The sequence below is a fragment of the Halichoerus grypus genome, chromosome 7 (genome assembly GCF_964656455.1).
Source record: "Halichoerus grypus chromosome 7, mHalGry1.hap1.1, whole genome shotgun sequence".
NCBI lineage: Eukaryota > Metazoa > Chordata > Mammalia > Carnivora > Phocidae > Halichoerus > Halichoerus grypus.
Window position 1 is genome coordinate 113,381,783 of NC_135718.1, and position 25,201 is coordinate 113,406,983.

The 25,201-nt window shown below is 41.4% G+C and overlaps 1 protein-coding gene and 1 long non-coding RNA gene across 2 annotated transcripts in view; both read right to left on the reverse strand.

Moving 5' to 3' along the window:
- Window positions 1–452: 452 nt before the first annotated feature.
- LOC118527058 (transmembrane epididymal protein 1-like) lies at window positions 453–1,984 on the reverse strand. The gene has a single exon (XM_036078648.1). The coding sequence runs from the start codon at window positions 1,590–1,592 to the stop codon at window positions 819–821; it is 774 nt and encodes a 257-aa protein (XP_035934541.1). The 5' UTR covers window positions 1,593–1,984; the 3' UTR covers window positions 453–818.
- Window positions 1,985–3,170: 1,186 nt separating this feature from the next.
- Window positions 3,171–25,201, reverse strand: part of LOC144382493 (uncharacterized) — a 55,510-nt gene continuing 33,479 nt past the window's right edge. Inside the window, exon 3 of the long non-coding RNA XR_013449491.1 lies at window positions 3,171–3,429. This is a non-coding gene — a long non-coding RNA (uncharacterized LOC144382493). The remainder of the gene's footprint in view (window positions 3,430–25,201) is intronic.

Consider the following 25,201-nt stretch of genomic DNA (forward strand, 5'->3'; position numbering starts at 1 on the left):
CACTCAAGGAGACTGATAGATAAATTCTGGAAGCACCTGGATCCTTTTGTGTTCTCACTATGTGCAAAATGTTGCTCTGTTCTCCTAGACCCCGCAGAGGAAATTGACTTCAAGGAGTGTGGTGATGTTATCATGGTATCACATATGTCCAAACTCATCAAAATATATACATTAAATATATGCAATTGTTTGTAAATTAAGTATATCTCAATAAAGCTGAAAATAAAAGATCTCTTTGTTGGACAAATCATAATCTAAAGAAAGAATTCAACAATAGTTCTCTGAGTCCTTTATCATTAAAATAACAGTTTAGATTTAGTATAGGTATTGAAGAGATCCAGAAAGAGAAAGGGTGAGGAGGTGGTTATTATGATGGGTCAATTATTATGATGTACTAAACGTAACTAGTGGTCAGTATTATCTCTCTGAGGATATTTATAAAGACCCAAAGGCAGGATCTAATACATTTATTTTCATTTTCTCCTGGGAGGGATGTGAAGAGTACAGAGAGGAGAAAGGCAAGGAGAACACCTTGGCTGGAGTTTAGGAGAGGGAGGGGAGGTGGGGGAAATACTTGGGGAGCCGAAAGTGAAGTTTATAGTAACATGCCTCCTGTGTTTCATTTGCCTGTCCCGGCTCACTGCTCAGCAAATGAGACTGAGAGAAGCCAGAAGAGGAAAGGGTATGTCCATCCCAGCAGAGTCTGTTGCCTTGGTCATCTTCCTCTCTAACACTCTCCACTTCCCACAACTTCTCATCCAGGTGTTCCAGAATGTGCAGGTGATAGGAACCATTCTGAGTTTACCCAGGTTCAGACATCAACAAATGTAACAATACCACAAAAAGGAGAAGCCATAGACCCAGATCATCAAAATGGCAATGAAAGCCACATGCCAGCAGAAGAAAGTGGTGACAAATATAATGTTGTTTTTGTCATCATCCATCCATTTGTAGCCAGAAATTGGTTTGTACAGCATGAAGCCTATCTGAATCAGCCAAGAGCCTGTCATCATATAAAAAAAGGCCTTCATCACCCAAAGCTGCAGCATATTGGGAGCCCACAGCTCTGCGATCACCACCAGCACCAGCAGGAATACGGCCTGAGTGAACAGGATGTGAGACTGCAGCTCCACACCTTCTGAGTCCTGCATGTGAGACACCATCAGAGGCAGAAACAGACACATGCCCAGGGCTTGGGCACCTTGCTCCAGAGCAGCACACCTCTGGGGCAGCAAGTTCTGGCTCACCACATCCACACACCCGCTCAGGAAGAAGGTCATATATAGAGTGAGATGTTGCCACTGTTTGCGGTACAAAAAGTTTCTCTGACGATATATCTTGCTGATAAGTACAAACTGTCCATGTATGTTATGTAGCTCTTGGGCTGCTAAAATGAAGGCACTTAATATCTTCACCAGCCCAACATAGTATATTTGCTGCAGTCTTGCCCATTTTCCTTTGCTCCAGGGATGGCGTGGCAGATATTGGACAGGGTAGTTGCATATTAAGGCCCTGGAGACTAGTCGTGCATGATAAAGTCCATAGAAGAAGAGAGACAGCCCCGGGTACAGATGACCCTCAAAGCCTCCCATGGAACTGAAGGTAGATCTGACCAAAGGTAGAGGCAAGCAGCTCAGGAATGGTCACCTCAGGTTCTAGAGTGTGGAGGGAGCTCCCTGAAGCCTACTTATATCTTCTCTCCAGCTCATTGCATCCACATACACAGGGGAAATGGTTTTGGAGGAAACCCAAACTTATGGTGGGGTGGGTGTCATGGTTTCCGTTCTGGTCTTCTGCTCTGGTTCATTGATAGCTAACCAACCATTGCCAAACAGTAAAATAAGCATATTCTCCATCACAATGTCTGGACATCTGTAGTTCTCAGAGATTATGCTATGGACTCCCCTTCCCTCTCCTCCTACTTGTCTTTCATGCTATTGCTACCTTCCTTACTTCTCAAATTCATAGAACATAAGGAAGAACTGAGAGAAAGCATGGAGAGCATACAATGTAGGGCATATCCCTTAAGATTCCTCACATATAATCTCATACAAGTACTAGGTACAAATGTATCCTCCTGGGTATAAATAGTCTTAAGTAAACACATACAATACTCAATTTCTCTGACGTTGTTTGAGGTTTGCCAGAAAAATATTCACTCCTGAGAATCTGTCTTCTGCTGATCTCCAGATCAGAAATGAGGTGCCACAACTTGAGATTCTTTCCTTTGGGCTGAAGCAATGTTTTTCCAAGTTAAAATGCAGGTGAGTAAGTTCTACTCAGAGGTACTGATTGGGAATTTCTTGAGGTTGGTGTCTTGAAATAAGCATTCCAAGACACCTTCCCAGGTAGCTCTTAGGCAGACTAAATTTTGAATCACTGAGTAAAATGTATGTACTGGTTAGAAAGAAGATCCTATTAAGCTAAGCTTAGTGTGAATTAGCCATCAAATATCTTCTCTCATGAAATAAGCATTTAGTTAGAATGTAATGGTCATATTACTCTTCATGACAGTCAAGTACAGGAATGTCTCAAGTTAAATTTGTCTCATATTGATCCTACAGATTTCCATTTTGGTTTATTTGTTGGTAAATTCTCTTTTGTTCTTTGTATGAATGGATCTTCCATTTTATTTTATAATTTTTACTGATATAAAAAACCATAATTTTAGATTGATCTTCATATTAACCATCTTGTTGCATGGACCTACTGCTCTTACTAATTTTCAAATGATTTTATATAATCATATTAACTTCAATAATGAAAAATGATCTCCTTTTAGATATACCTTTGTCTTTTCTAATTGTCTTTCCCAGTTGCATTAGCATGACAGAATTCTATTATTGTTTTAACTATGAAAGCTCCCCTCTCCTGGGAAGTGTTTCCTCAACCCATGTAGGTTAATGGGAGCTGTCATTTGCTGACAAGTCCTGCTTTCCTAGTCACAGATCAGTCAAGGGATTGAGCACCTAACCCAGTGAGGCTAATCTAAGCCCTTCACCAACAATTTAACTAAAGAAAACAGCTCTCAGCCCTTTCATAGATTATACAAATTCTGTTTACAGAAGAACTAATTCGCATATTTGGATTATATTTCCTTCTCCATGGATCCAATAATGTATTCATTATCTGTTGCTGTGTAACAGTTTAACACAATTTAACTCAGTGGCTTAAAACAACATGCATTTATCTCCCTTTATGTGGGTCAGGATGCAGACAGAGAGCTTCGTTGGTCCTCTGCTCAGAGTCTCACGAGGTACAATCATGGTGTCAGCCAGGCTGCACTTCACGCTGAAGCTGAGTCCTCTTCCAAGCTTACAGGGTTGTAGCAGAATTCAGTTCTTTGTAGCTGTAGGATTGAGGTCCTCATTTGCTTGCTAGCTATCATTTCTCATCCACTAGACTGACAAAAATTAGCTTGACAACTGTCTGACAATGTGAAACAAATAGAATAATTAATATATTGCTAGCAGGACTATAAATTGATGCAATCACTTTGGAAAAGAATTTGATGTTATATGGCATTATATAGAGAGTTGAAGATATACATCCTTACTTGTTTATACTATACAGTAACTCTCATACATCCATACAAGGATCATATGCAGGAATGTCCCTAGCAGCACTGTCTCTATAGCTGGCAGAGAGAAGGAGGAATAATCAAAATGTCCTTCAATATTAAAAATTTGTAAGATATTCAAAAAATAAAATATGATAGAGAAGTAAAAATGAAAAATACAGCTACATTCAACAACATTGTGATAGTTAATTTTAATGTGTTGACTTGACTGGCCACAAGGTGCCCAGATTAAACATTATTTCTGGGTGTATCCATGAGATTAACATTTGAATCAGTGGATTTAGTAAAGTAGATTGTCCATCCCAATGTGGGTGGGCCTCATCTAATCTGTTGGGGCCTGAACAGAACAAAAGGCAGAGAAAGATGGAATTCATCCCTTTTTCTTCCAGCCTGTCTACTGGGCTGGGACATAGGTCTTCTTCTGCCCTTACACTGCGGTTTATACCATCAGCTCCCTTGGTTCTCAGGTCTGTAGACTCTGACTGGAATTATAATACAATGTCTCCAGCCTGGAGACAGCAGATGGTGGATTTCTGTGCCTTTGTAATCACATGAACCATTTCCTCATGATCAATCTCCTTTATATATATCTTCTATTGGTTCTGCTGCTCTGGGGAACGCCGGCTGATATCAACATGGAACCTCAAAAATATAATTTTAGATGAAAAAAGAATGTCACAAAATAATATATACTGTATGTTTCCAAATATATATATGGAATATATATATATATATATATATATATATATATATATGGAATCTATATCTATATCTATATATATAGAGAGATGTGTATAAGTGTATGTGTGTAAGTGTAACTATAGAGCTGTGTATAAGTTGCATAGAGAGGTATCCTTCCTTGTTGGGAGGAGACAGTACTTGAGCTGAGCTTTGAAGGAGAAAGAAGGAGTTTATATATATATATGTTCAAAAACACACAAAATTAAACAATGTGAACACATACATGGAACCATAAACAAAATTCAGGAAAGTGGTTACCTCCCAGAGGGGGAAGAATAGGATAGATTTGAGAGGGACACAGGCATGGCAAATAACAATGTTTTTCTGCTCTTATAGTTGGGGGGACCACAGGAGTGCTGACTATATCCCAACTCTGTAGAGTTTATATGTATTCTATAAATGTTATTTTGTATCTACTCAATATTAATTTTTTTTTACAAAAATAAGAATTCTAAGTAGAAGCACTGTAGCAGATAAGTGTGACTTGATGTCTATTCAGCCTACTTTAGGGGGAGAAGGTAGGAAGACAGCTGTTTGCAATGGGCCTTTCCCAAATGCCCAAATGAGTTTTTCTCTAGAACATCAACACTTACATATATCATTCTACTACTGGCTGTTTTTCACTCAGTCATAATGTGTTGGAGACAGAACTATTTTGTTATATATATAGAACTATTTTGTTATATAGACAATAATACTGATGCATTTAATATTATATTCTTTATCTAGTCCCCTAGTGATGGACGTGTTGGTCTAGCTAAAATTTACTTTTTTAAAAAAATTTTTTTAATTTTTAAAAAATTTTACTTTATTTTATTATGTTATGTTAGTCACCATACAGTACATCATTAGTTTTTGATGTAATTACTGTTTAACAAACAATGCTGAGTAAATATTCTTCTTTAGAGGAAATAACCATAACTAGCATTTCTGAGTCATAGACTATTACCTTCTTAAGATTTAATACCTAACGACAAATCTCCCTTTAAAGTGGTGGTACCAATTTTCACTCACCCCTACAATATATTAATCAACAAATTCTCCAGATTCTTTATCTCCACCTATACTGTCTTTGTCCAAGCATCCCCAACTCTGCATTATTGCCACATCTCTTAACTGGGTTTCAATCCTCATCTATTCCTATCCACATTGCAACCAGAGTGAGCCTTGGGAAAAGAGAACTAATAATGCCACTGGCTGATTTAAATTCTCTAGTAGCATCACATGGCTTTGTGGATAAAATCCATACCCTTAGATTACCCTTGAAGGTGCCTCTCGCTTTGGCCTGGCCTCATTTCCAGTCCCTTCCCACATGTACCATCATTATCTCCAGGCATGTCAGAAGCTTCCAAGTTCAGCCTGGAATGGACTTCCTGATCCACATTCTTTCTCTATTTGGGAAACTCCTCCTTTCTCCTTCAAAGCTCAGCTCAACTACTGTGTCCTCCCAACAAGGAAGGATACCTCTCTATGCAACTTATACACAGCTCTATAGTTACACTTACACACATACACTTATACACATCTCTACAGTCACATGGTTTTACCACTCCTTATTTACTGGGAAGCATTTGAAGTTGGAGACCATGTCCTGTCTTCTTTGTCTCTTTAGAATCTAGCCCCATGACTGGAGGTACTCAATGAGAGTTTGATGAATGAATAAATGAGTGAACTATCACATGAACACATGATCTCTACCATAAAATGCTTTATGATCTAATTATAAAGACAGAACAGATACATACAAATGATGCAAGGCCACTAATGCTAAGAGCTAAATGCCAAATAAGTGAAACAAATGACCAGACCTATTCAATTAGAGGAAAGAGCTCATTCCAGCTGTAGAAGTAAGGGCAAATATGATCATTCCCAGTGAACAGCTGGAGACGCTAACATATGTGAGGTCAAATTTTATCTTCGACTCCTTTGTTCTTGGATGAAAGAGTATGGAGGACTTAGAATAACTGTAACACAAATACTCTCTTAGGGGCAATATTCCCTGTACTGAGAGCACATAGTATAAATCAAGGGAAGAGTGTAATACCAGCAAAGAGCTTGGTAATGCAGCACAGGGCTCATATTCAAAGAATGTTTGTCTTTCAGTGATAGGCATTGAGGGTTCATTAGTGAGGGGTAGACTAGATGGCCTCAAACCTCTACCAGGTTCTGCATGTGTGGCTGTAAGAGCCCACAGATTTCATGGTGAAAGTCCTGGTATAGTAACTAGAAAACTCATGTTCTATTAGAGGGACATAAATGAAAATTGCTCTCCTCTTACTCCTTTACAGCCAGTAACAGGGGGACAACTGTATGAAAGAAGAAAGTGTCATCTAAAAGGATGAAAGGAATGGTGATTCCATCTATTGATTTGGGTGTTTGTGGCCAAAAATAGGTGGAATGTAAATCAAGAGCTTCTGTTTGACCAAATGTGGCAGAAGCCAGGAGTTCCTCTTATTGAGCCAGATATACCACTGATGGGGCAGACACCTGGGATGGGGAAGGAGCAAGTGCCAAACTCACTAACTGAGGTTTCATAACCTACAAACAAGGCCTCCACCAGAGGCAACCCTCCTAGTACTGTAGTGGATACTTGGCTACTCATTGACTCACCCCTAGGGACAGGGTCTGGTGGGTACAGGCCCCAATAGTGAAGTATGAACCTTGCTGTTCACAATAATTATCTCAGAAGAGGTTTTAGAAATACAGAGTACTAAATTTTCACCCTGACCCTACTGAATAGTCTTTGGGTAGGGGCCTAGGAATCTGCATTTTGAGTTATAACCAACCACTGCCCCCTCCCCCCCATTGGTGATTCCAATGCAGCCATCTTTCCTGAGACTTGGAAACCATTGCACTATACTAGTAAACATCATCCTGATCATTAGGCCATGCTTGGGCACCATCTTCCTGCCCTAAACAACCCATAAATTCACCCAGGAGTATGGGGTGACATCTTTATAAAAGCAGAACCCACAACGTTTATCAAGAGAGGCTGGCATGCAGGAGGAGGAGGGGAGAGGGCAGAGGTGGGAGGAGGCTAAATGGGGGAGAGAGAGGGAAGGGAAGGTGGAGGAGAGAAAGAGAGATGGAGAAAACTGAGAGAGAACACAGGGAACTCAACAGAAAGGAAAGAAAGGGTGAAAGCAGCCCAGTCCCTGAGAAGAGAGACAAGGAAAAGGGGAATCAAGGGAGCCAGCTGCTGTGCTTTCTCTCCCAAGGGTGGGAGAGAAGTAAAAAACCCTCTTTGTCCAGACTCCAGAAAATCTTATCAGGTAGTGATTAAGAAAATGAGGAGTCTGATTGGTGTTTGAGACCTAGTTTGGCCATTTGCTAGGTGGTTGCCTTAAGACAAGGTATTCATTTTCTATAAGATTCATTCTTCTCATAGGTAAATGTGGAATTGTGGGGTATCCATGAAATATTGTATTTTAAAGCAGGTTATAAATGTAAAGTATTTTAAGTTGGTAATCTTAGGGCTGGATGAGATCATAGAGCCTATTTCTTCCAAATCTCTGAAGATTCACAAAGGAAGGAAGGAACTGAAGCACAGAAGGTGATTCACAGGATATCACATGGTTAGTGGGTTAGTTCGTAACAAAGTCTATGCTGAGATACTTAGTTAATCACAAGCTGACTGTCACTAAGAAGTACAAGGCAAGTCCAGCTCAACTTGAGGCAAAGTATAAGTGGGGCAAGGCTGTGAGCCCCCTTTTCACCTAGCTCCTCCACTGATGGGGCCCAAGACCCCAGAGAGACACAAATACTTGGAAACAAGAATGTATCTGTCTTTATCCAGCACCATCCAAGGAGAAAGACTATTGGGAGAAAATAAGTACTCTATTATAGAAGTAAAGTCTTTTTGGAAAAGGGACAATTTATCAAGCTTTTGTTTCTTTCTTAAGATTTTATTTATTTATTTGACAGAGAGAGAGCACGCACAAGCAGGGGGAGTGTCAGTCAGAGGGAGAGGGAGAAGCAGGCTCTCTGCTGAGCAAGGAGGCCAATGCAGGGCTCGATCTCAGGACCCTGGGATCATGACCTGAGCCAAAGGCAGAAGCTTAACTGACTAAGCCACCCAGGCACCCCTGTCAAGCTTTTCTTTTACCTGCAAGTTCATTTAGTTATCTACATTCAGTCAAGGTTCTGAGCTAAATTATCCAGAGCCACTTTGATCCTAGGGTGAGGGGTTGTGGGACAGGGAGCATGGATGGGTGGTGGGGAACAGGAGAGTATCTCATTGGCCAACACTGGTATTTCCATCACTGGAAAGACAGATCCTCTAATGCTAATTAATAAATTGGCCTTCTGGTTTACATCTTAGTGTCACTCAGTCTTTTAGAACCTAAACAGACTGACAAAATTGAGTTTCTGGATCTGTAATGCTGATTTATTCTGTCTTCCTATGAACCCCAAATCCTGCCCCACCCCACTTTCTGCCACCCCAGCTACAGCTGTCTAATGCTGCCCAGATCCCATATTTGCATTTAAAGGAGACACCTCAGAAACATCAATGCCTTAATTTGATTCATTTCAATTCAATGAATGTGTATTAACTACATATAATCAGCCAGACACTGTGCTAAAAGCTGGTATTACAAAGATGAATAAGACATGACACCTGCCCTCAAGGAACTCAAAAGCAGTACCTTGCCATTCAAAGTGGCCCACAGGCCACCAATGTCAGCATCACTTGGGAACTTGCTAAAAATGCAGACTCCTAGGCCCAAATCAGACCTATCGAATCTGAATCTCTAGGTGATTTGTATGCATATAAAGTTTGAGAAGCACTGATTTAGTAGAAAAGACACAACTAAAGCCATTTTGAATTAAATTTTATGTTGAATAAACCAAGCATGATGGAAACATAGGGGAAAGTGTGGTTAACTCTGATGGAAAGGCAGACATTTGCACTGAAATTTAAATTCAACAGGCCAACAACTTGGGGCTGGGGACCAGATGAGAGAAGGTGGGGAGGATTCAGGTGTGGAAAATGGCATGAACAAAGCTATGAATGTGTATGGTATCTGAGGGCAGGGATGAGGGTGAAGGTAGGCCACATGCAGAGCCAGACTAGGACAGACTGGAACAAAAGTCTTTTAACAGCTTTTAGATCTCACCCTGGGATGGATGCCACTATCTAGGCTTAGATGCCGTACCCTCCGTTGCTCTGACTTGGATGGGGAGTCTCTCCCTACCCTTGTTACCAGTCTTCCACACTAGGAGCTGATCAGTGTGTGGACAGGGAGAGACCTCTTCTCAACCTCTAGCCCTCAGTGACCCCTCAGGAATGAGGGGCTGATGTTTGCAGTCAGCAAAGGATGCCGAGTCTCAGATCTCATGCCAGGCCACCTGGTCCCTGGCAGCAACTCTGAAGAGTGGCCTTGGGAGGGAGTGGATGCACAGATTCCCACACATTCCCATGGACTCCCACGAATTCCTGGCAGCCCAAAAGGCTTTTAGGGAGAGGAATTCCCTCTTACTCAGGTTGTTAAGGGAAGTTGACTGTGGAGAAAGTCAAGAAAGTAATGACAAATGTTGGAAAGGGATTAAAGCAGGGTCTGGAGGCTGGGTTCCAGTCCTGGCCTGGCCTCTAGGACATGAAGAAGTCTGGGCCTCAGCTATAAAATGAAGAAGATGTATATATGATTTCCAGGGAGCCCCAACAGCCTGTAATTATGGCACTTTCTAGTTTTAGAAAGGGCTGCCATTTTCCCATTTTTCAAACTACTTAGATTCTCTTGATATTCACCACCCAGTGGCAAAATAAAACATTCTTCTTGGGGACACAGTCTCCACCAAACACAAGGGCATCTGGGTTAGATTGTCCATCAGGGTTATATTTAGGGAAATATATAATATATATATATTTTTACAAAGCCTCCTTTGCTCTGACTTGGATGGGGAGTCTCTCCCTACCCTTGTTACCAGTCAACAAAACCAAAAGACAACTGACAGAATGGGAGAAGATATTTGCAAATGACATATCAGATAAAGGGCCAGTATCGAAAATATATATTAATATATATATTAATCATGAAATATATATTAAATGTCTACTTTGTGTTTTGTTTGGTAGCTGAATTGGGCACCAAAGAAGCAGAAACTTGGGTTCTGGTCAAAAATATTCTCATATATATATTTGGAGAAATATGACACATCTTAGTAAAGAAGAAAGCAGTAAACAATTCCACAATGAAGTGTTTTATTAATGATAATTGTTAACATTTCACAGTGCTAAACACTTTATAGGAATTACCTCATTTATTCACATAAATCTATGAGGTAATAAATCACTTAGGATGTTTGGGATATAAATAATAGAAAACCCTGATTCCACTGACTCAAACATTAAGAAATGTATTCTCACTTAACAAGAACTTCACAGGTAGTGCAGTCCCAGAGCTGGTTAGTACAGTGACCGAGTGAAGTCATCAAGGACTCAGATTCTCTCTAGTTTTTCTCTCTACCATTCTCATTGGTCTTGTTCACAGATTAGCAACCATGATGGTTTCAAGCTGCTGCCACACTTCCAAACAGCACATCCTTACAGAATGTCCAGAGGCAGAGAAGAGAGCTTTTTTCTTCATTATGGGTATAAAGCCACCCAGTCTGGACATATATAGATATATACATAAAGGCTTTCCTTATGATGGGGACATTTCCCTGACTGGACCTGGATTTCATGCCCACACCTAAACCCAACACCAACAAGAGAATCACCAATGGGCTCAATCTGCTTCACTCTCTGCAGCTGGGGCTGGTGCCCAGGCCCACCTCCTCTGATACACAGAAAAAGAAGGAGAGTAACTAGCACAAAAAAAAAAAAAATTGGGGATGGGGGGAGGAAGATGTTTCTTTAGGATGAAAGAAGAGGCAGGGGGCTATTAAGAAGGCAAAAAATAATTGTTTCCATTTTACAGTTGAAGAAACAGAAGTTTTGAGAATTAAGTAATTAGTTCAAGGTCATACAACTTGTACACAGAAGAACTGGAATTAAAAATGGAGCCCACAGCTACAGACATGCTAGACATGTCTCCAAAGGTAAGGGAAACAAAAGCAAAAATGAACTATTGGGACTTCATCAAGACAAAAAACTTTTGCACAGCAAAGGAAACAGTTGACAAAACCAAAAGACAATCGACAGAATGGGAGAAGATATTTGCAAATGACATATCAGATAAAGGGCTAGTATCGAAAACCCATAAAGAACTTATCAAACTCAACACCCAAAGAACAAAGAATCCAGTCAAGAAATGGGCAGAAGACATGAACAGACATTTCTCCAAAGAAGACATACAAATGGCCAACAGACACATGAAAAAATGTTCAGCATCACTTGGCATCAGGGAAACACAAATCAAAACCACAATGAGATACCACTTCACACCAGTCAGAATGGCTAAAATTAACAAGTCAGGAAACAACAAATGCTGGCAAGGATGTGGAGAAAGGGAAACCTTCTTACACTGCTGGTGGGAATGCAAGCTGGTACAGCCGCTCTGGTAAACAGTATGGAGGTTCCTCAAAAAGTTAAAATTAGAGCTACCCTATGATCCAGCAATTACACTACTAGGTATTTACCCCAAAGATACAAATCTTCACCCCAATATTTATAGCAGCAGTGTCCACAATAGCCAAACTATGGAAAGAACCCAGATGTCCATCAACAGATGAATGGATAAAGAAGATATGGAATATATATATATAATGGAATATTACTCTGCCACCAAAAATAATGAAATCTTGCCATTTGCAATAATGGGGATGGGACTAGAGGGTATTATGCTAAATGAAATAAGTCAATCAGAGAAAGATAATTAACATATGTTTTCACTCATTTGTGGAATTTAAGAAACAAAACAGAGGAATATGGAGGAAGGGAAGGAAAAATAAAACAAGACGTAATCAGAGAAGGAGACAACCCATAAGAGACTCTTAATCATAGGAAACAAACTAAGGGTTGCTGGGGGGAGGGTGGGGGATGGGGTAACTGGGTGATGGACATTAAGGAGGGTACATGATATAATGAGCACTGGGTGTTACAAACAACTGATGAATCACTGAATGCTACCTCTGAACCTAATAAAAAAAAATAAATGTGAAAAAAATAAAATAAAATGAAAAAAAAAAAAGAAAATGAAGGCAGAAATGGAGGTGATGTTTCTACAAGCCAAGGAGTACTGAAGACTGCAAGTGAACCACCGGAGACCAGGGAAGAGGCACAGAACAGACTCCTCCTCACAGCCTCAGAAGGAACAACCCTGCTGACACCTAGAACTCAGATTCTTCACCTGCAGAATTGTGAGAGAACAAATTTCTGTTGAAACTGCTCAGTTTGTGGTACTTTGTTACATCACCTCTAGCAAATTACTACAGTCTCCTTCAGCAGGGGGCCATAAATTTGATTGTGAACCCACTTCTCCTGGGGTTACTTTTTCCTTTTGGAGTTTCATTTGCTTCTGCTGGACACCCCATGAGTTTCACTAGGCTGGTGCTAACTATATTTTACATTAATTTCATGGCTTGAGATTCTTGTACCCCCCATATTTGAATAATGTGAATTCAGAGAGGCTTCAGATTCTCACTTGGGCCTTGTTTTATTTTCTACCCTGGGCTCTTAGAGAACAGTTTCCTTACTTCCTGAGCTGGTGGGAAGAGTTGGTTTAGTCTCTTTTACATGGACAGGACCATTTCCAAATCTAGTCTTTATGTAGAAATCTATGTTTTAGCTTTCCCAATGTCTGAGCCCAAGCCCATAACTCCTATCCCCCTATTGGCATGAAAACCTCAGCTAATAGGGCCTCTATCTGGGACTGGTCAAACCCTGCCTGCCACAGAATCAACTCACAATCTTGCCATCTATGTCGGCGCTACAGTTTTATCACCTGGGGATTGGGAGTTTGTTCTTTAGATCTTGGATAAAAAAATAATAATCTTGTTCTGCTACATCTTATTTATTTTATCTCCCATGTCTTTTCCTGTGGAGGTGGGAGGGGGGTTAGATCAGTCTGTTATGTTGCCAAAAACATAAGTCCTTACAGTAGTTACTAAAGAGAAGCTCATCTTTTAAAGGGAGCAAAGGTGTTTGAGTTGTGGCAGTTCACACATCTAGGTGCGTGCTTTGCTTTCTTCTGAGGGCGTGGTGTTGCTGGTCCAGCCAAGCCACTGTGTGCATGGGGCTGGGACAGAGTGTTCCATAGTCTAGAAAGAGCCTCCTCTGGGGGCTGAGGTTGCCCTGATAGGAGGGCCCCTAATGTAACTAACTCTCTTTCCTCCCACATCCATTCCTGTCAGGAGCTTTATAATACTCATGAGAAATCAGAGAACATTGCTGGACGGCAACAGGAGCTTTACAATACTCATGAGAAATCAGAGAACATTGCTGGACTGCAACATTGCTGGAATGCAAATGAAAAGGGTTTTGATTTCTCCTTTCATTGGGAGGATAGTCATAAGGGAGCCAATCACAGAAAATCCTAACTACTTAAGTCAGGGTTACAGCCATCAGAAATATCCCACTAAACCCATAATCTGTGTTAATGATCATAACTAAGGGGACCTACCCACTCTCATTAACATTATCTCCATCATGAGCTTAAGAGACTCAAGCCCACAACAAGCCCAATTTCTCATGTGAGGGAAGGAGTAGAGGGTCTATTACTTTAAGGCCTTCTAAGAACCTGAAGTCTCCTGAAGTGTTCTTAGCAATTCCATCTGCATCTACTAGATTTGGCACTGTGATGCTTCAGCCAGCAAGTTAGCCAGCCGAAGATGCTGACCAGCTTTCAGAATAACCCTAAAAACTACGAAGTACTCCATGCAGTATGGAAGCTCTCATTTCTCACGATGGGGAATTCAAGCAAGTTTCCTCTCTCAGAGGTACATCCAGGGCCCAGACTTGATTTTTATGTGTTGCAACACAAGGCTATTCTGATATATCTTCGGCTGGCTAACTAGCTGGCTGAAGCATCACAGTGCCAAATCTAGTAGATGCAGATGGGATTGCTAAGAAGAAGAGCATCAAAATGACTCATCTCCTTTGAATAGCCATAAGAACGGATGGTTTGGTTATATGAACACCAGACATGAGAAGATCTAGCCCTTTTCCCTGGTCTCCTAACTATCAGATATAAAAAAATTATACATAAACAGTTTCACACCCTATGGACAGAAGTAATGTCACTCACTTCTGAAATGAAAATACAACTGGCTCCAGCCCCAATCTACCAGATTGTCAGGAAATGGATCCTTCATCATCTACCACTACTTATCCCCCTCCTTCTCCAAGAACCCCATGACTAATGCAGTCCCATAAGTCTGTCAAACAGCCTTTCTCAGATAGAGGAGAGACATGATACGGTATTCTTGCTGTTGATACAGCAACAATGTCCCTGCCCCTCCAGCTCAGGAGGGGCACTGAATCTCTATGTTTCTGGTGATTTAGCTTCAGTAAGGTAGTGGCTGCCACAGTCCAGTCCCTGCTCAAGCCAGCAGAGGCCTTCGAAGGAGGGCCACTCTGAGCAACACAGTCACTTGGTACGGCCTCAGACACCAGTGCTTGTTACCTGGGCCCCAGGACCTTGTCTCTTCCATTCAAGCCTGTCGGGCCCCTGGTGTCCCCTCCAAGGCCCTACTCAGAAGAAATGATTGCATTTACTCCCAGTCCCTGGGATTTCCTCCAGGACTAGGCTGCTCCTCGTTTTTAACTTCCTGAAGCCCAAAGGTCCATTCAGACTTTTCTGCTTCAAGAGTCTGAGCACCACCAGGAAGGGTCTGCATTTTCAGGACAAAAAGAGAGCCGTCCACCCTCCCAAGGAGGAGGATCCAAACTTTAGGAACACAAAGGCCTATTTGCCACCCTGTCAGCGTAGGCAGGACAGTATCTTTTATTCCTTCTGGATGAGTTTCTACCTCTTTTCCCAGGACAGAAAGGGGAACTTTTACTGCAGCAGGGACACACACAACATACAAGTGAAAAGTCCCACCAGGTCTTCCTGATGCACAGAAACAGAAAACTCAAGGTGAGTTTTTAATGGCTTACTCTTTTGTAGCAGAAAAGGATGTGCCATGACTTTGAGATCTGACCCACTGGTCCTCTGCACTTAATAATGTTTATGCAAATGAATTACTTTTTAGTGACAATAAAACCTAAGTTTGTCTGCCATCCAATTGCCCAGGAAATTGGAATAAAAATAGGTTTTCTTTTTATTCAATTTTTTAAAACTATTTTTGCATGATTATTGCTAAAATATATTAAAACATATCTGCTACCTTTGATAAGGTATGATGAATATATTTTACTTTTTTATCTTTTTATGGCTCAGTTATCTTCTTCGGGCCATCATATAGGAAGGCACACCATGAAGCAGGGGAGGGAGCACTGCGAGTATGTACCCTTAGACCCAAACTGTTAAATTCTTTTAAGTTTTATTCCGCTTGTCACAGTTTCTTTTTCTTTTTCTCTTGTCAGGCCACCAACTAGTTCTTATCTGCTATCAATATGTGAATTTTCTTCTTCAGTTGCTACGCTGCTTCTAATCTATGACCTAGGGAATGAATCAGTAAGACAAATTAACATTGCATATATAGAGAGAGTAAATTGGTTTTGAATGAGATTTTTAGGTACCTCTATGCATAATTGTCACTGCTTTAACCTTAGAACATTAACTCAAACTAAAATTTTAGGGGTGCTCCTTTCTTTTCTCTTGGACATTCTTTACATTCTGAATACTTGAGGTTCCTATATATGATCTTTCAAAGGTGAGTTGAATGTAACTACAGCTCTATTCTCAGAGATTCCACTAGTTAACATCTAATTCCGCATAAAAGCGCGGATTTGGGTGCCCTCTTGTTTTTCCTTCTGTGTGCCCTCCCATTCCCAATACTGCTCTGTCCCCTTCTTTCCAATCATTCATGTTGGCAGCATGTGGTGATAAAATAAAATTGGCATTGAAGTTGGACCACCCCATCGAATCCTAATTTTTCTTATGACATGAACTTGGGAAGTCACATAGCTTCTCTGAACCTCAATGATCTAATTAAAAGGAGTGATGATTCTTCTTATATATTAGGGTGTTTTGAAAAATGACAGTGATAATGCTTGGGAAAACATTTTTTAAAAATGTTGTTATTATCCCAATGTAACATTCTTACATCTCCTTGTTCCTAACATTTACTGAGGTACTCTGTGACAGACACTGAGTTAGGCTTTATTGTTTATGTGGTTTTTTTAAAGATTTTATTTTATTTATTTAATTTATTATTATTATTATTATTATGTTATGTTAGTCACCATACAGTACATCATTAGTTTTTGATATAATATTCCATGATTCATTGTTTGCATATAACACCCAGTGCTCCATGCAATACGTGCCTTCCTTAACACCCATCACTGGGCTAACCCATCCCCCCACCCCTCTCCCCTCTAAAACCTTCAGTTTGTTTCTCGGAGTCCATAGTCTCTCATGGTTCATCTCCCCCTCCGATTACCACCCCCTTCATTTTTCCTTTCCTTCTCCTAATGTCCTCCATGCTATTCCTTATGTTCCACAAATAAGTGAAACCATATGGTAATTGACTCTCTCTGCTTGACTTATTTCAGTTAGCATAATCTCCTCCAGTCCCATCCATGTTGATGCAAAAGTTGGGTATTCATCCTTTCTGATGGCTGAGTAATATTCCATCGTATATATGGACCACATCTTCTTTATCCATTCATCTATTGAAGGGCATCTCGGCTCTTTCCACAGTTTGTCTATTATTATTTTCTTAGATTTTATTTATTTATTTGACAGAGAGAGAGACAGAGAGAGAGAGAGAGAGAGCACAAGCAGGGGGAGCAGCAGATGGAGAGGGAGAAGCAGGCTCTCTGCTGAGCAAGGAGCCCAATGCAGGACTCAATCCCAGGACCCTGGGATCATGACCTGAGCTAAAGGCAGATGCCCAACCGGCTGAGCCACCCAGGCATCCCTAAGATTTTATTTTTATTTATTTATTTGAGAGAGAGAGAGAGAGCATGAGCAGGGGAGGGGTAGTAAGAGAGAGAAAATCTTAAGCAGTTCCACGCCCAGCATGGAGCCCGTCAAGGGGCTCAATCACACGACTCTGAGATCATGACCTGAGCTGAAATCAAGTGTCTGACACTTAACTGACTGAGCCACCCAGGTGCCTCTCGACTTTATAGTTTTTTGTCATTTAATCTTCACAAAAATATCTGAAATTATGCTAATAATAATGCTAATTATTATCTTCACTTCGAGAATGAGGAGACTAATGATGAGAAAGGCTAACTAGTTAGGGGTGCCTGGGTGGCTCAGTTGGTTAAGCATCTGACTCTTGATCTCAGCTCAGGTCTTGATCTCAAGGGTCATGAGTTCAAGTCCTGCATTGGGCTCCATGCTGGGTGTGGGGCCTACTTAAAAAAAAGAAAAAAGAAAAAGAAAGAAAGGCTAACTTATTATCACAAGTCCAGCTAATAAATGCTAGAGTCTGGGTTTGAGCTCCAGATCCCAGGTCTGGCTCTCCATACAATGGCAGAATTCAGGTATTTTGGTTCATGGAGATCAGGAAAAGAGAAGAGGCAACTTAGAAGAGATTCTGGAAGGCCCTTCAGATCACACCTTGGTGTGTGGCTGTCTCTCCACCTCTCTCTACAGGCACAGAGGCTGCCCTGGGCCCCGGTTCTCATGGCCAGCCTTCAAAGTTCTACTTGAAGAATAATTCAAACTCCTTTCCAGATGGAGGGGTCAGACTCAACTCCCTGACTGGCCATGCTGAATTCCTGTGGCTGCCCATATGTAGCTGGCTATTGCAATTTTTCCATGGTGGAATGGGGCAAGCCAGGCTCTCACACTCAAAGAAACGTATCTGGTGTCTCAATCATCCTAGCCAGCAGTGATGATCTAATAGAAAGCTACAGTTTAAGCTTCTTAGAGAGTCCAAAGTCACCTATTTACATTTTCTTTGCCTGCTCATTCCCTGCAGCTATGCACCTGCCTAATCTCTCTAGTAAAAAGCCCCAGGATCCAAAGAGATACTGATAATTAGATTATTGATATAATCTAATAACCTAAAAAATAAATCAGAAATGACTGCAATCTCCTGTTTGAGCTTTCCTTACAACCCGTACCTTGTGAACAAAATAGGATTGCCAAAGAGTGCACTATAATTTGAGGCATAGAGGGGTTTATCTTGGTGGAACCATCATGTTCCAGCCTAAAACTCTGCTTCTCCCCCATTGTTCTCCATTTACTCCATCATTTATTGCCTGGACAGAATTTAAAAACTAATGGCAGTAATAAATATTCTTCTTATCAGCAAATGCTGGTGATAACTAATCCTTGCAATCAGCATCATCTCTATTTGACAGATAAAGTAATCAAGGTTCAGGGACTTGCCAAAGGTCACATAGGCAGGAGGTAAAAGATTGGAATTCAAACTCAGGTCCAGATGGAGCCACTTAAACCCATCCTCACCACTCATTCCCCTGTGTCCTGGGACTGCACCAATCATACCTGGTCAGAACCTCAAGGCCATATGTGACAAGATGAATGGCCCTGACTCTAAAATATCCTGTGAGGTCACTGTTTCCTCACCCTGATTCATGGAAATGGGAGAGACGCCATTAAGGTGTACACAACCCTGCCTCAGAAACCAGAAACAGCTGCTAATGGGGCTAGCTGAGACAGCAGACCCTGGATTTCTGCAGAAACAGTCTGTTTTTAAGCCAACATCAAATGTGCTTATTCAGAGGACCCCTTCTCCCCACACCTCCTTAAATCCCTAAAGTGAGTTTCTATTTTCTATTAATCTTTATCCCTAGAATTTTATTCCTAGGATTGTCCTAGCCTAGAGAAGAAACTAAAGGTTGGAGTTAGCATAAAAACATGTGCTTCTCATTAGATTGGAACATGAGTTGTAACCTGCCCAACTTCAACACTTGGAATAGAAGCACAGCACATAGTTAAAAATATAATTATGCTATATTCCCATCATGTCCCTGACTGCTCAAGATCTCTGGCCCCCTACTGATTCATCAGACTCAAAATAAATGCCACAGTCTGGCATTCAAGGTTTTCTGTCAGCTGTGTCTCCAGGTCCTCCTCTTCAAGCCTCCTATTTGGAACCCCCCAAAACTCCCTGGCTTGGCAGACATCTGTCCAACTTGGTTCCCTGGCTTGTGCCTGAAACACCCTCTCACCTCTACACTCCTCCTCTAACTCCATCATTTCTTTTAAAGCTCAAAAGAAAAGACCCCAAGAAGCCCTTCCTGACAAGCCCCTATGGCTACATGTCTTTTTATTAGTACCCAGTCAATAAACCATTTCCTGAGCACCTCCCATGGGTCATCAAGTCCTCTTCTGACCAACATGTACTGAGCCCTTTCTGTGTGCTAGGTATTGCGCCAAATGCTCTGCATATCAACCTATTGCTCTGCTCCCTGTTACAGAAAGCCTTCTCAAAGAAGTTGTTTATACTCCTGTCTCAACTCCTGTCCTCTCATGCTCTTTTGAACCAACTTCAAACAGACTCTTGTCCCCACCTCTGCACTGAAATTGCTCTTTTCAAGGTCACTAATGATTTCTATGCTTCTAATTCCAATGGTCAATTTCCAGTGCTCTTCTTCATTGATATCTCAGCAGTATTTGTACAAGAATCTGACTATATTATATCTTCTCATAATGAATGAGTTTTAAGAGAAGTTAGATAATATTCCAAAAAAAATCTTCATATTTGACCTTATGAAATAAAGGTGGAATAAATATATATACACAGGGCGCCTAGGTGGCTCAGTCATTAAGCATCTGCCTTCGGCTCAGGTCATGATCCCAGGGTCCTGGGATTGAGCCCCGCATTGGGCTCCCTGCTCCTCGGGAGGCCTACTTCTCCCTCTCCCACTCCCCCTGCTTGTGTTCCCTCTCTCGCTGTGTCTCTCTGTCAAATAAATAAATAAAGTCTTTAAAAAATATATATATATATATACACATACACATAAAATCACTATAATTGTGTCAGCTATAATTGTAGTCTGACATAAGTACAGCTGCTTGAATAACTGGTGTTGCTGCTAGCAATGTATTTTTTTCCATAAATGGTAACTTTGATAGAATTCTAAACAAAGGAAAGTACAATGTTCCTTTGATTTAAATGATTAAATATTAAGTGTATAGTAAGCTATACTGAAGATATTTTGTAAAGTAGAAATAGAGTCTAGACTCAAATAATTCAAATAATTATATATTTTTTTCACTAAAGTGAATGCTTGACATTAAAAGTTGTATGGGACATGAGATAAGTCTCTTTGTGTGATATTGCCCATATATTACAGGATATCTAAAATCCCTGGCTCCTGCCTATGAAATGACAGTAGCACCTCAATCATTATAAAAACAAAAAGTGCCCCTTAAAATTACCATAGTGTTCCTTAGGGGGTGATACCATGTGAAGAAACTATTTTTCATGGTGTCTTGTGTTTCTGTACAACTCATGAGCAGAGATGATGACTGACTTTATTCTGAAGATGTTTGTATAGCAAACAGATTTTAAACACAGAGATAGTGTCCGCTCAGAGCAAAGGGTAGGCACACGTACTGCCTATTACAAAAGATTCAGGTTTCCTCAGCCTAGGGTTCCTCTCCTGTCATGCAACCCACTGCATTTCAGGTATCTCTGGCCCTTCCACGTTGCCCTGGGGAACTGAGACTCAGGGAACCAGGGAAGGAAAAGGTAGATACTCTGCCTACTGTGGTTATTGTAATAAAGGTCTTTATCTATGACCCCAGAGGCTCATGTCTTCTGCCAGCATCCATGATGCTGTGGGAGGCTGACTTGTTGGCTTGTAAATCAGGTAAAACTCAGATCCTTCAAAGTTCTTGACAGTCATTCCACTGACACTCACTAGAAGTATATGCTCACTCCCAAATTGATATTCTAGTCTTGACCTCTCCCTGAACTCCAGGGATTTCTAATTAATTGCCATCGTTACTTGAATAACAAACAGGCATCTCAAACTTTAAGTGCCCCAGGTAAACTCCTTATCTTTCTCCCAAATCTTTTTTCTCCTGAAGATTTTGCCAACACACAAAAAAATGCAAATTCATCTTTCCAGTTTTTCAGACTGAGAATCTTGGTGTCATTTTTGGTGCCTTTCTTGCTCTCAAATTACTCATCTAATGGCTCTCTCAATCCTTTTGACACTACCTTCAAAAAACACGCAAAACTGACCACTTCTCACCATCTTCACCCCTCCTCCTGGTCCACAACACCATCAGCCTCCATGTGGATAACTGCCATAGTCTTAACCAGTCTCTCTCCAAATATCCACGTGACTCACCAGCTTAGCACTCAGGTCTCTGCTCGAATGTCACCATTATCACATTGGCCTTCAAAGATGATCCCATTTAAAATAGCAATCTCTCACAGGCCTAGCAGGTCCTATTCCTTTTCCCCATTTCATTTTTCTCTCTAGCCTTTACCAGCATCTAATACATAGATGCTCATTTTTTATTGTATTTCTCCTTCCACTAATTTCTTTCCCATTTCCCTATATTCCATTGGAATGCTACTGTCAGTCTTTTTAGGGTGTGCCTTTTATTAAAGGTGTTCCTGTTCTTTAGCAGCTCCCAGATTGCAGGTACTGGGGTGTGTTCACCTTGTGACTCCCACAGCTCCTAACACAGTTGTGGTTATAGCATAGGCTCTAGTTGGTTAAATGAGCCCAACCTATCCAGGTGCAAGCTGGAAGCAATTTATTCTTTCCTACCATGGCCCCCTAAAACCTGCACTGTGGAACCAATTTTCTTTGCTCCTAGGCCAAAATCTCAGTTACTCAGATAAAAAAAGGTCCAGTCCGGCACATTCATCAAATAATCTAGCCCAGTTCGTATGCATTATCTAAACTCTGAACTTTTGTCCAGTTTAAAACTCATCTCCTAGCTTGGGCTGCTTTAGGCTGAGAAGTTCGCAGAGGTGGTGGAGGTGGCTGAGGTGGTGTGTGGTCAGTCTCTCTCTCTTCCTTGCTTCACCTGTCCACTCTCTAGCTACCCTTCCTGATCTGTCCCAGGTTGGCTCAGGGAAAAGGAGATTGGGGAAAGGAGCATGGTCTTATGAGGCTAGTATATTTGTCCATGTCCTCTTCATGATCCTCTTTCTAGAGATACCTCTGTTGCTTCCTCAGAGATTGTGCACTGAGGCTACCTCAATGCTGGCTATGCCCTTCCTTCACATGACCACCTGTGACTCCCCCTTTCAATTCCTTAGGTCCCTTCAGGCCTCCAGGGGGCTTTCTAGGGAAATAACCCTTGAAGAAGCCCAGTCCTGCCAACTTCCATAGGGTTCATATGCAGACTTTGGACACATCCGCCATTGCCCTTCTGTCAGTGGGCATGCACCCCACTCCCTCGGTGCCACCTCTCACCACTCTGCACCAGGTAGGCACAACCCCATGAGAGCCTCTTGCCACTGGACTCCCAGGTGAGAGTCAGACTTAGGCCCTCCATCCCTCCAGGTAACACATGTCCTGCTCTCCTCACAGCACCGCCTGGAGTCCCTGTCACATTCTTGATGTAAGGGGAGTGGACCTTCATCCCTCCCACTAGCCAGTGAGGATGATGCAGGAAATGCACAGGACACTGACAATTCCCTGCAAAGAAATCCCCACTTTCCAATCTTTTGTCAACCTCAGCTTCTTAGATGAGCTAGAGCTGGGTGGTGAGCAAAAGCCAGCAGCATGACTCCAGGTCTTTCCTTCGAAAGTCTTGCATAGAGGCTCCAGCACCTCCCCTTGAAATGACAATGGGGTTTCCCACCAACAGTTTTGTTACTAGCCTTTGAAACTCAGAGACAAAAGGATTAGTTACAATTAAGATCCTGTTTCAAACATTTGTTGAATTGAATACCAAAAATGATAATGACAAGATATAGCTCCAAATGAGTCTACTACTCTTGAGACAAGTCCAAAGGCCAACTCTGCTAATCTGATGGGTTAGATCATCTGATGGATTCTTAAGCTCCTTTCTGGCAAAGTCTTCAACCAGAAGCCTGGAGAAGCAGTGAAGGAACAGTCTTTGATAGATGAGTTTTTTGGTGGTGTGGCTGTAATGGAAACTTGGAAAAGATGACCATGCCAGCCAGGAGTTTGTAATAGGACAGAAACAGTGGGGATAGTCAGTCTAGGACTGGTTCTATCCAGGACACTAGGGCCCTTTTATGATAGGAGAAAACTGCCTCTGCTGAGGGCTACCTGTGGCAATCCTAAATGTCCTTATTTAAACATTAGTATTGACCTGCAGCTCCCCCCCCCCTTTTTTTTTGCCCCCAAACTCCATATCCCAGTAGAAATTCCTGGGGATATGCTTCTCACCAGCTTAGAGACTGGAATAAAGGAGAGAAACAGAAATAAGCATGAGGGACATTAACTACCATTATTCAAGCACATACAATGATCTACATGTTTGCCTATTATAAAACAAGTCATCTAATCTTTGCAATTATTCCAAGGAGTAAATAGAACTAGCCCCCAGGAAAACTGAGGCTCGAACTGATTAAGAGATTTTCTCATGAACACCCAGATAGAAGAAACAGAGTAGGTACAACTTGCTATTACCAAAACATTCCCTGGATTTCCCTGCCAGTTCTCACAGTGTGCTCCATCTGAAAGACCACTGCTCACCCCTACCTGTCCAGATCCCACCATTCTTAAAGGGCAGCTTCTATCTACCTTCCTGCATATAGCAGTCTTCGTTCCCTCCAAGGTGGAAGCAATTGCTTCTTCCTCCATCTGGTGGAAATTTGTACTTCTTTTGGGACATGTCACAGTCTTCGCACCCTCCCAGTCCCAACACAGAATGTGGCCATTTGTGTGTACCTTATTTCCTCTACTGTGACAGTGCCTTATCCACCTTGATATTAACCAAAGCATATAATAAAAGCCTTAGAGCACATTTCTTGCTCATAGTAGCTATTCAACACATGTTTGTTGAATGAGGAACACAGAGACATTGCAAAAGATGAGATCTCAGGTATACTGATTTCTCAGAGCACCTTGTTTGCAGCTCAAATGAACAAGATCTGAAGGTTCACTGTCATCAAAGGCAAACGCTGGCCCATCTCCAGAGGGCATCTACCCCATCCTGGCTTCTGCTTCAAAGTTTCCCCTAAGTTCCAGTCGCAGCCTCTTGATCTTTCCCTGTTTGCTCATTAAAGTTAATTTGGGACATGAAAAGGTCTAGGACTGAATATTTCATTAAGGTCAGATCTTCTTAATGCGGCAACTGCAGACAAAACATAAACATGGGACAGAGGTTGCCAGTACGAGGCCAGTGCCCGTAGCACCTGTTTAAACCCCAAATCCTCTGTTCATGGACTCACATCTTCACTCAGCTTTGGGAATGCTAAGAATACTAAGAGAAGTAGATTATGTCTCTTCATGAGTCTTCAATGAGCTCCAAGGCTCTCCTTCAGGGAAGGGGAAGGGCAATAAGGAAATAGCAATTTGTCTGAAAATTGTCTGTCTAGAGTCCTGGGTGTGGACTAAGATAATTGCTAACAACGTCAGCTACAATTTTCTGAGTTTTTATTGTGTATCAAGGAGTGTGCCTAATGTTTTTACATGTAATATTTTTTTTTCTAATCCTCACAGTAACCCCCTGAGGAGATATTATTATTGACCCTATATTATACTTATGGGGAATAAATAAAATTCCAACCATGGAACAAGGCAGAGTACTCCTAGAGTCTGTACTACTAACGGTTTCACTCTATTGTTTCTTAGGATATCTCAGAATGTTCTAGCCTTTCTTAGCAGGCAAGAAAAGATTCTAACCCATAACTGGTGCATTGGATGGTGCAGCTTTGAATGAGATACTTGTGAGGTGAGGC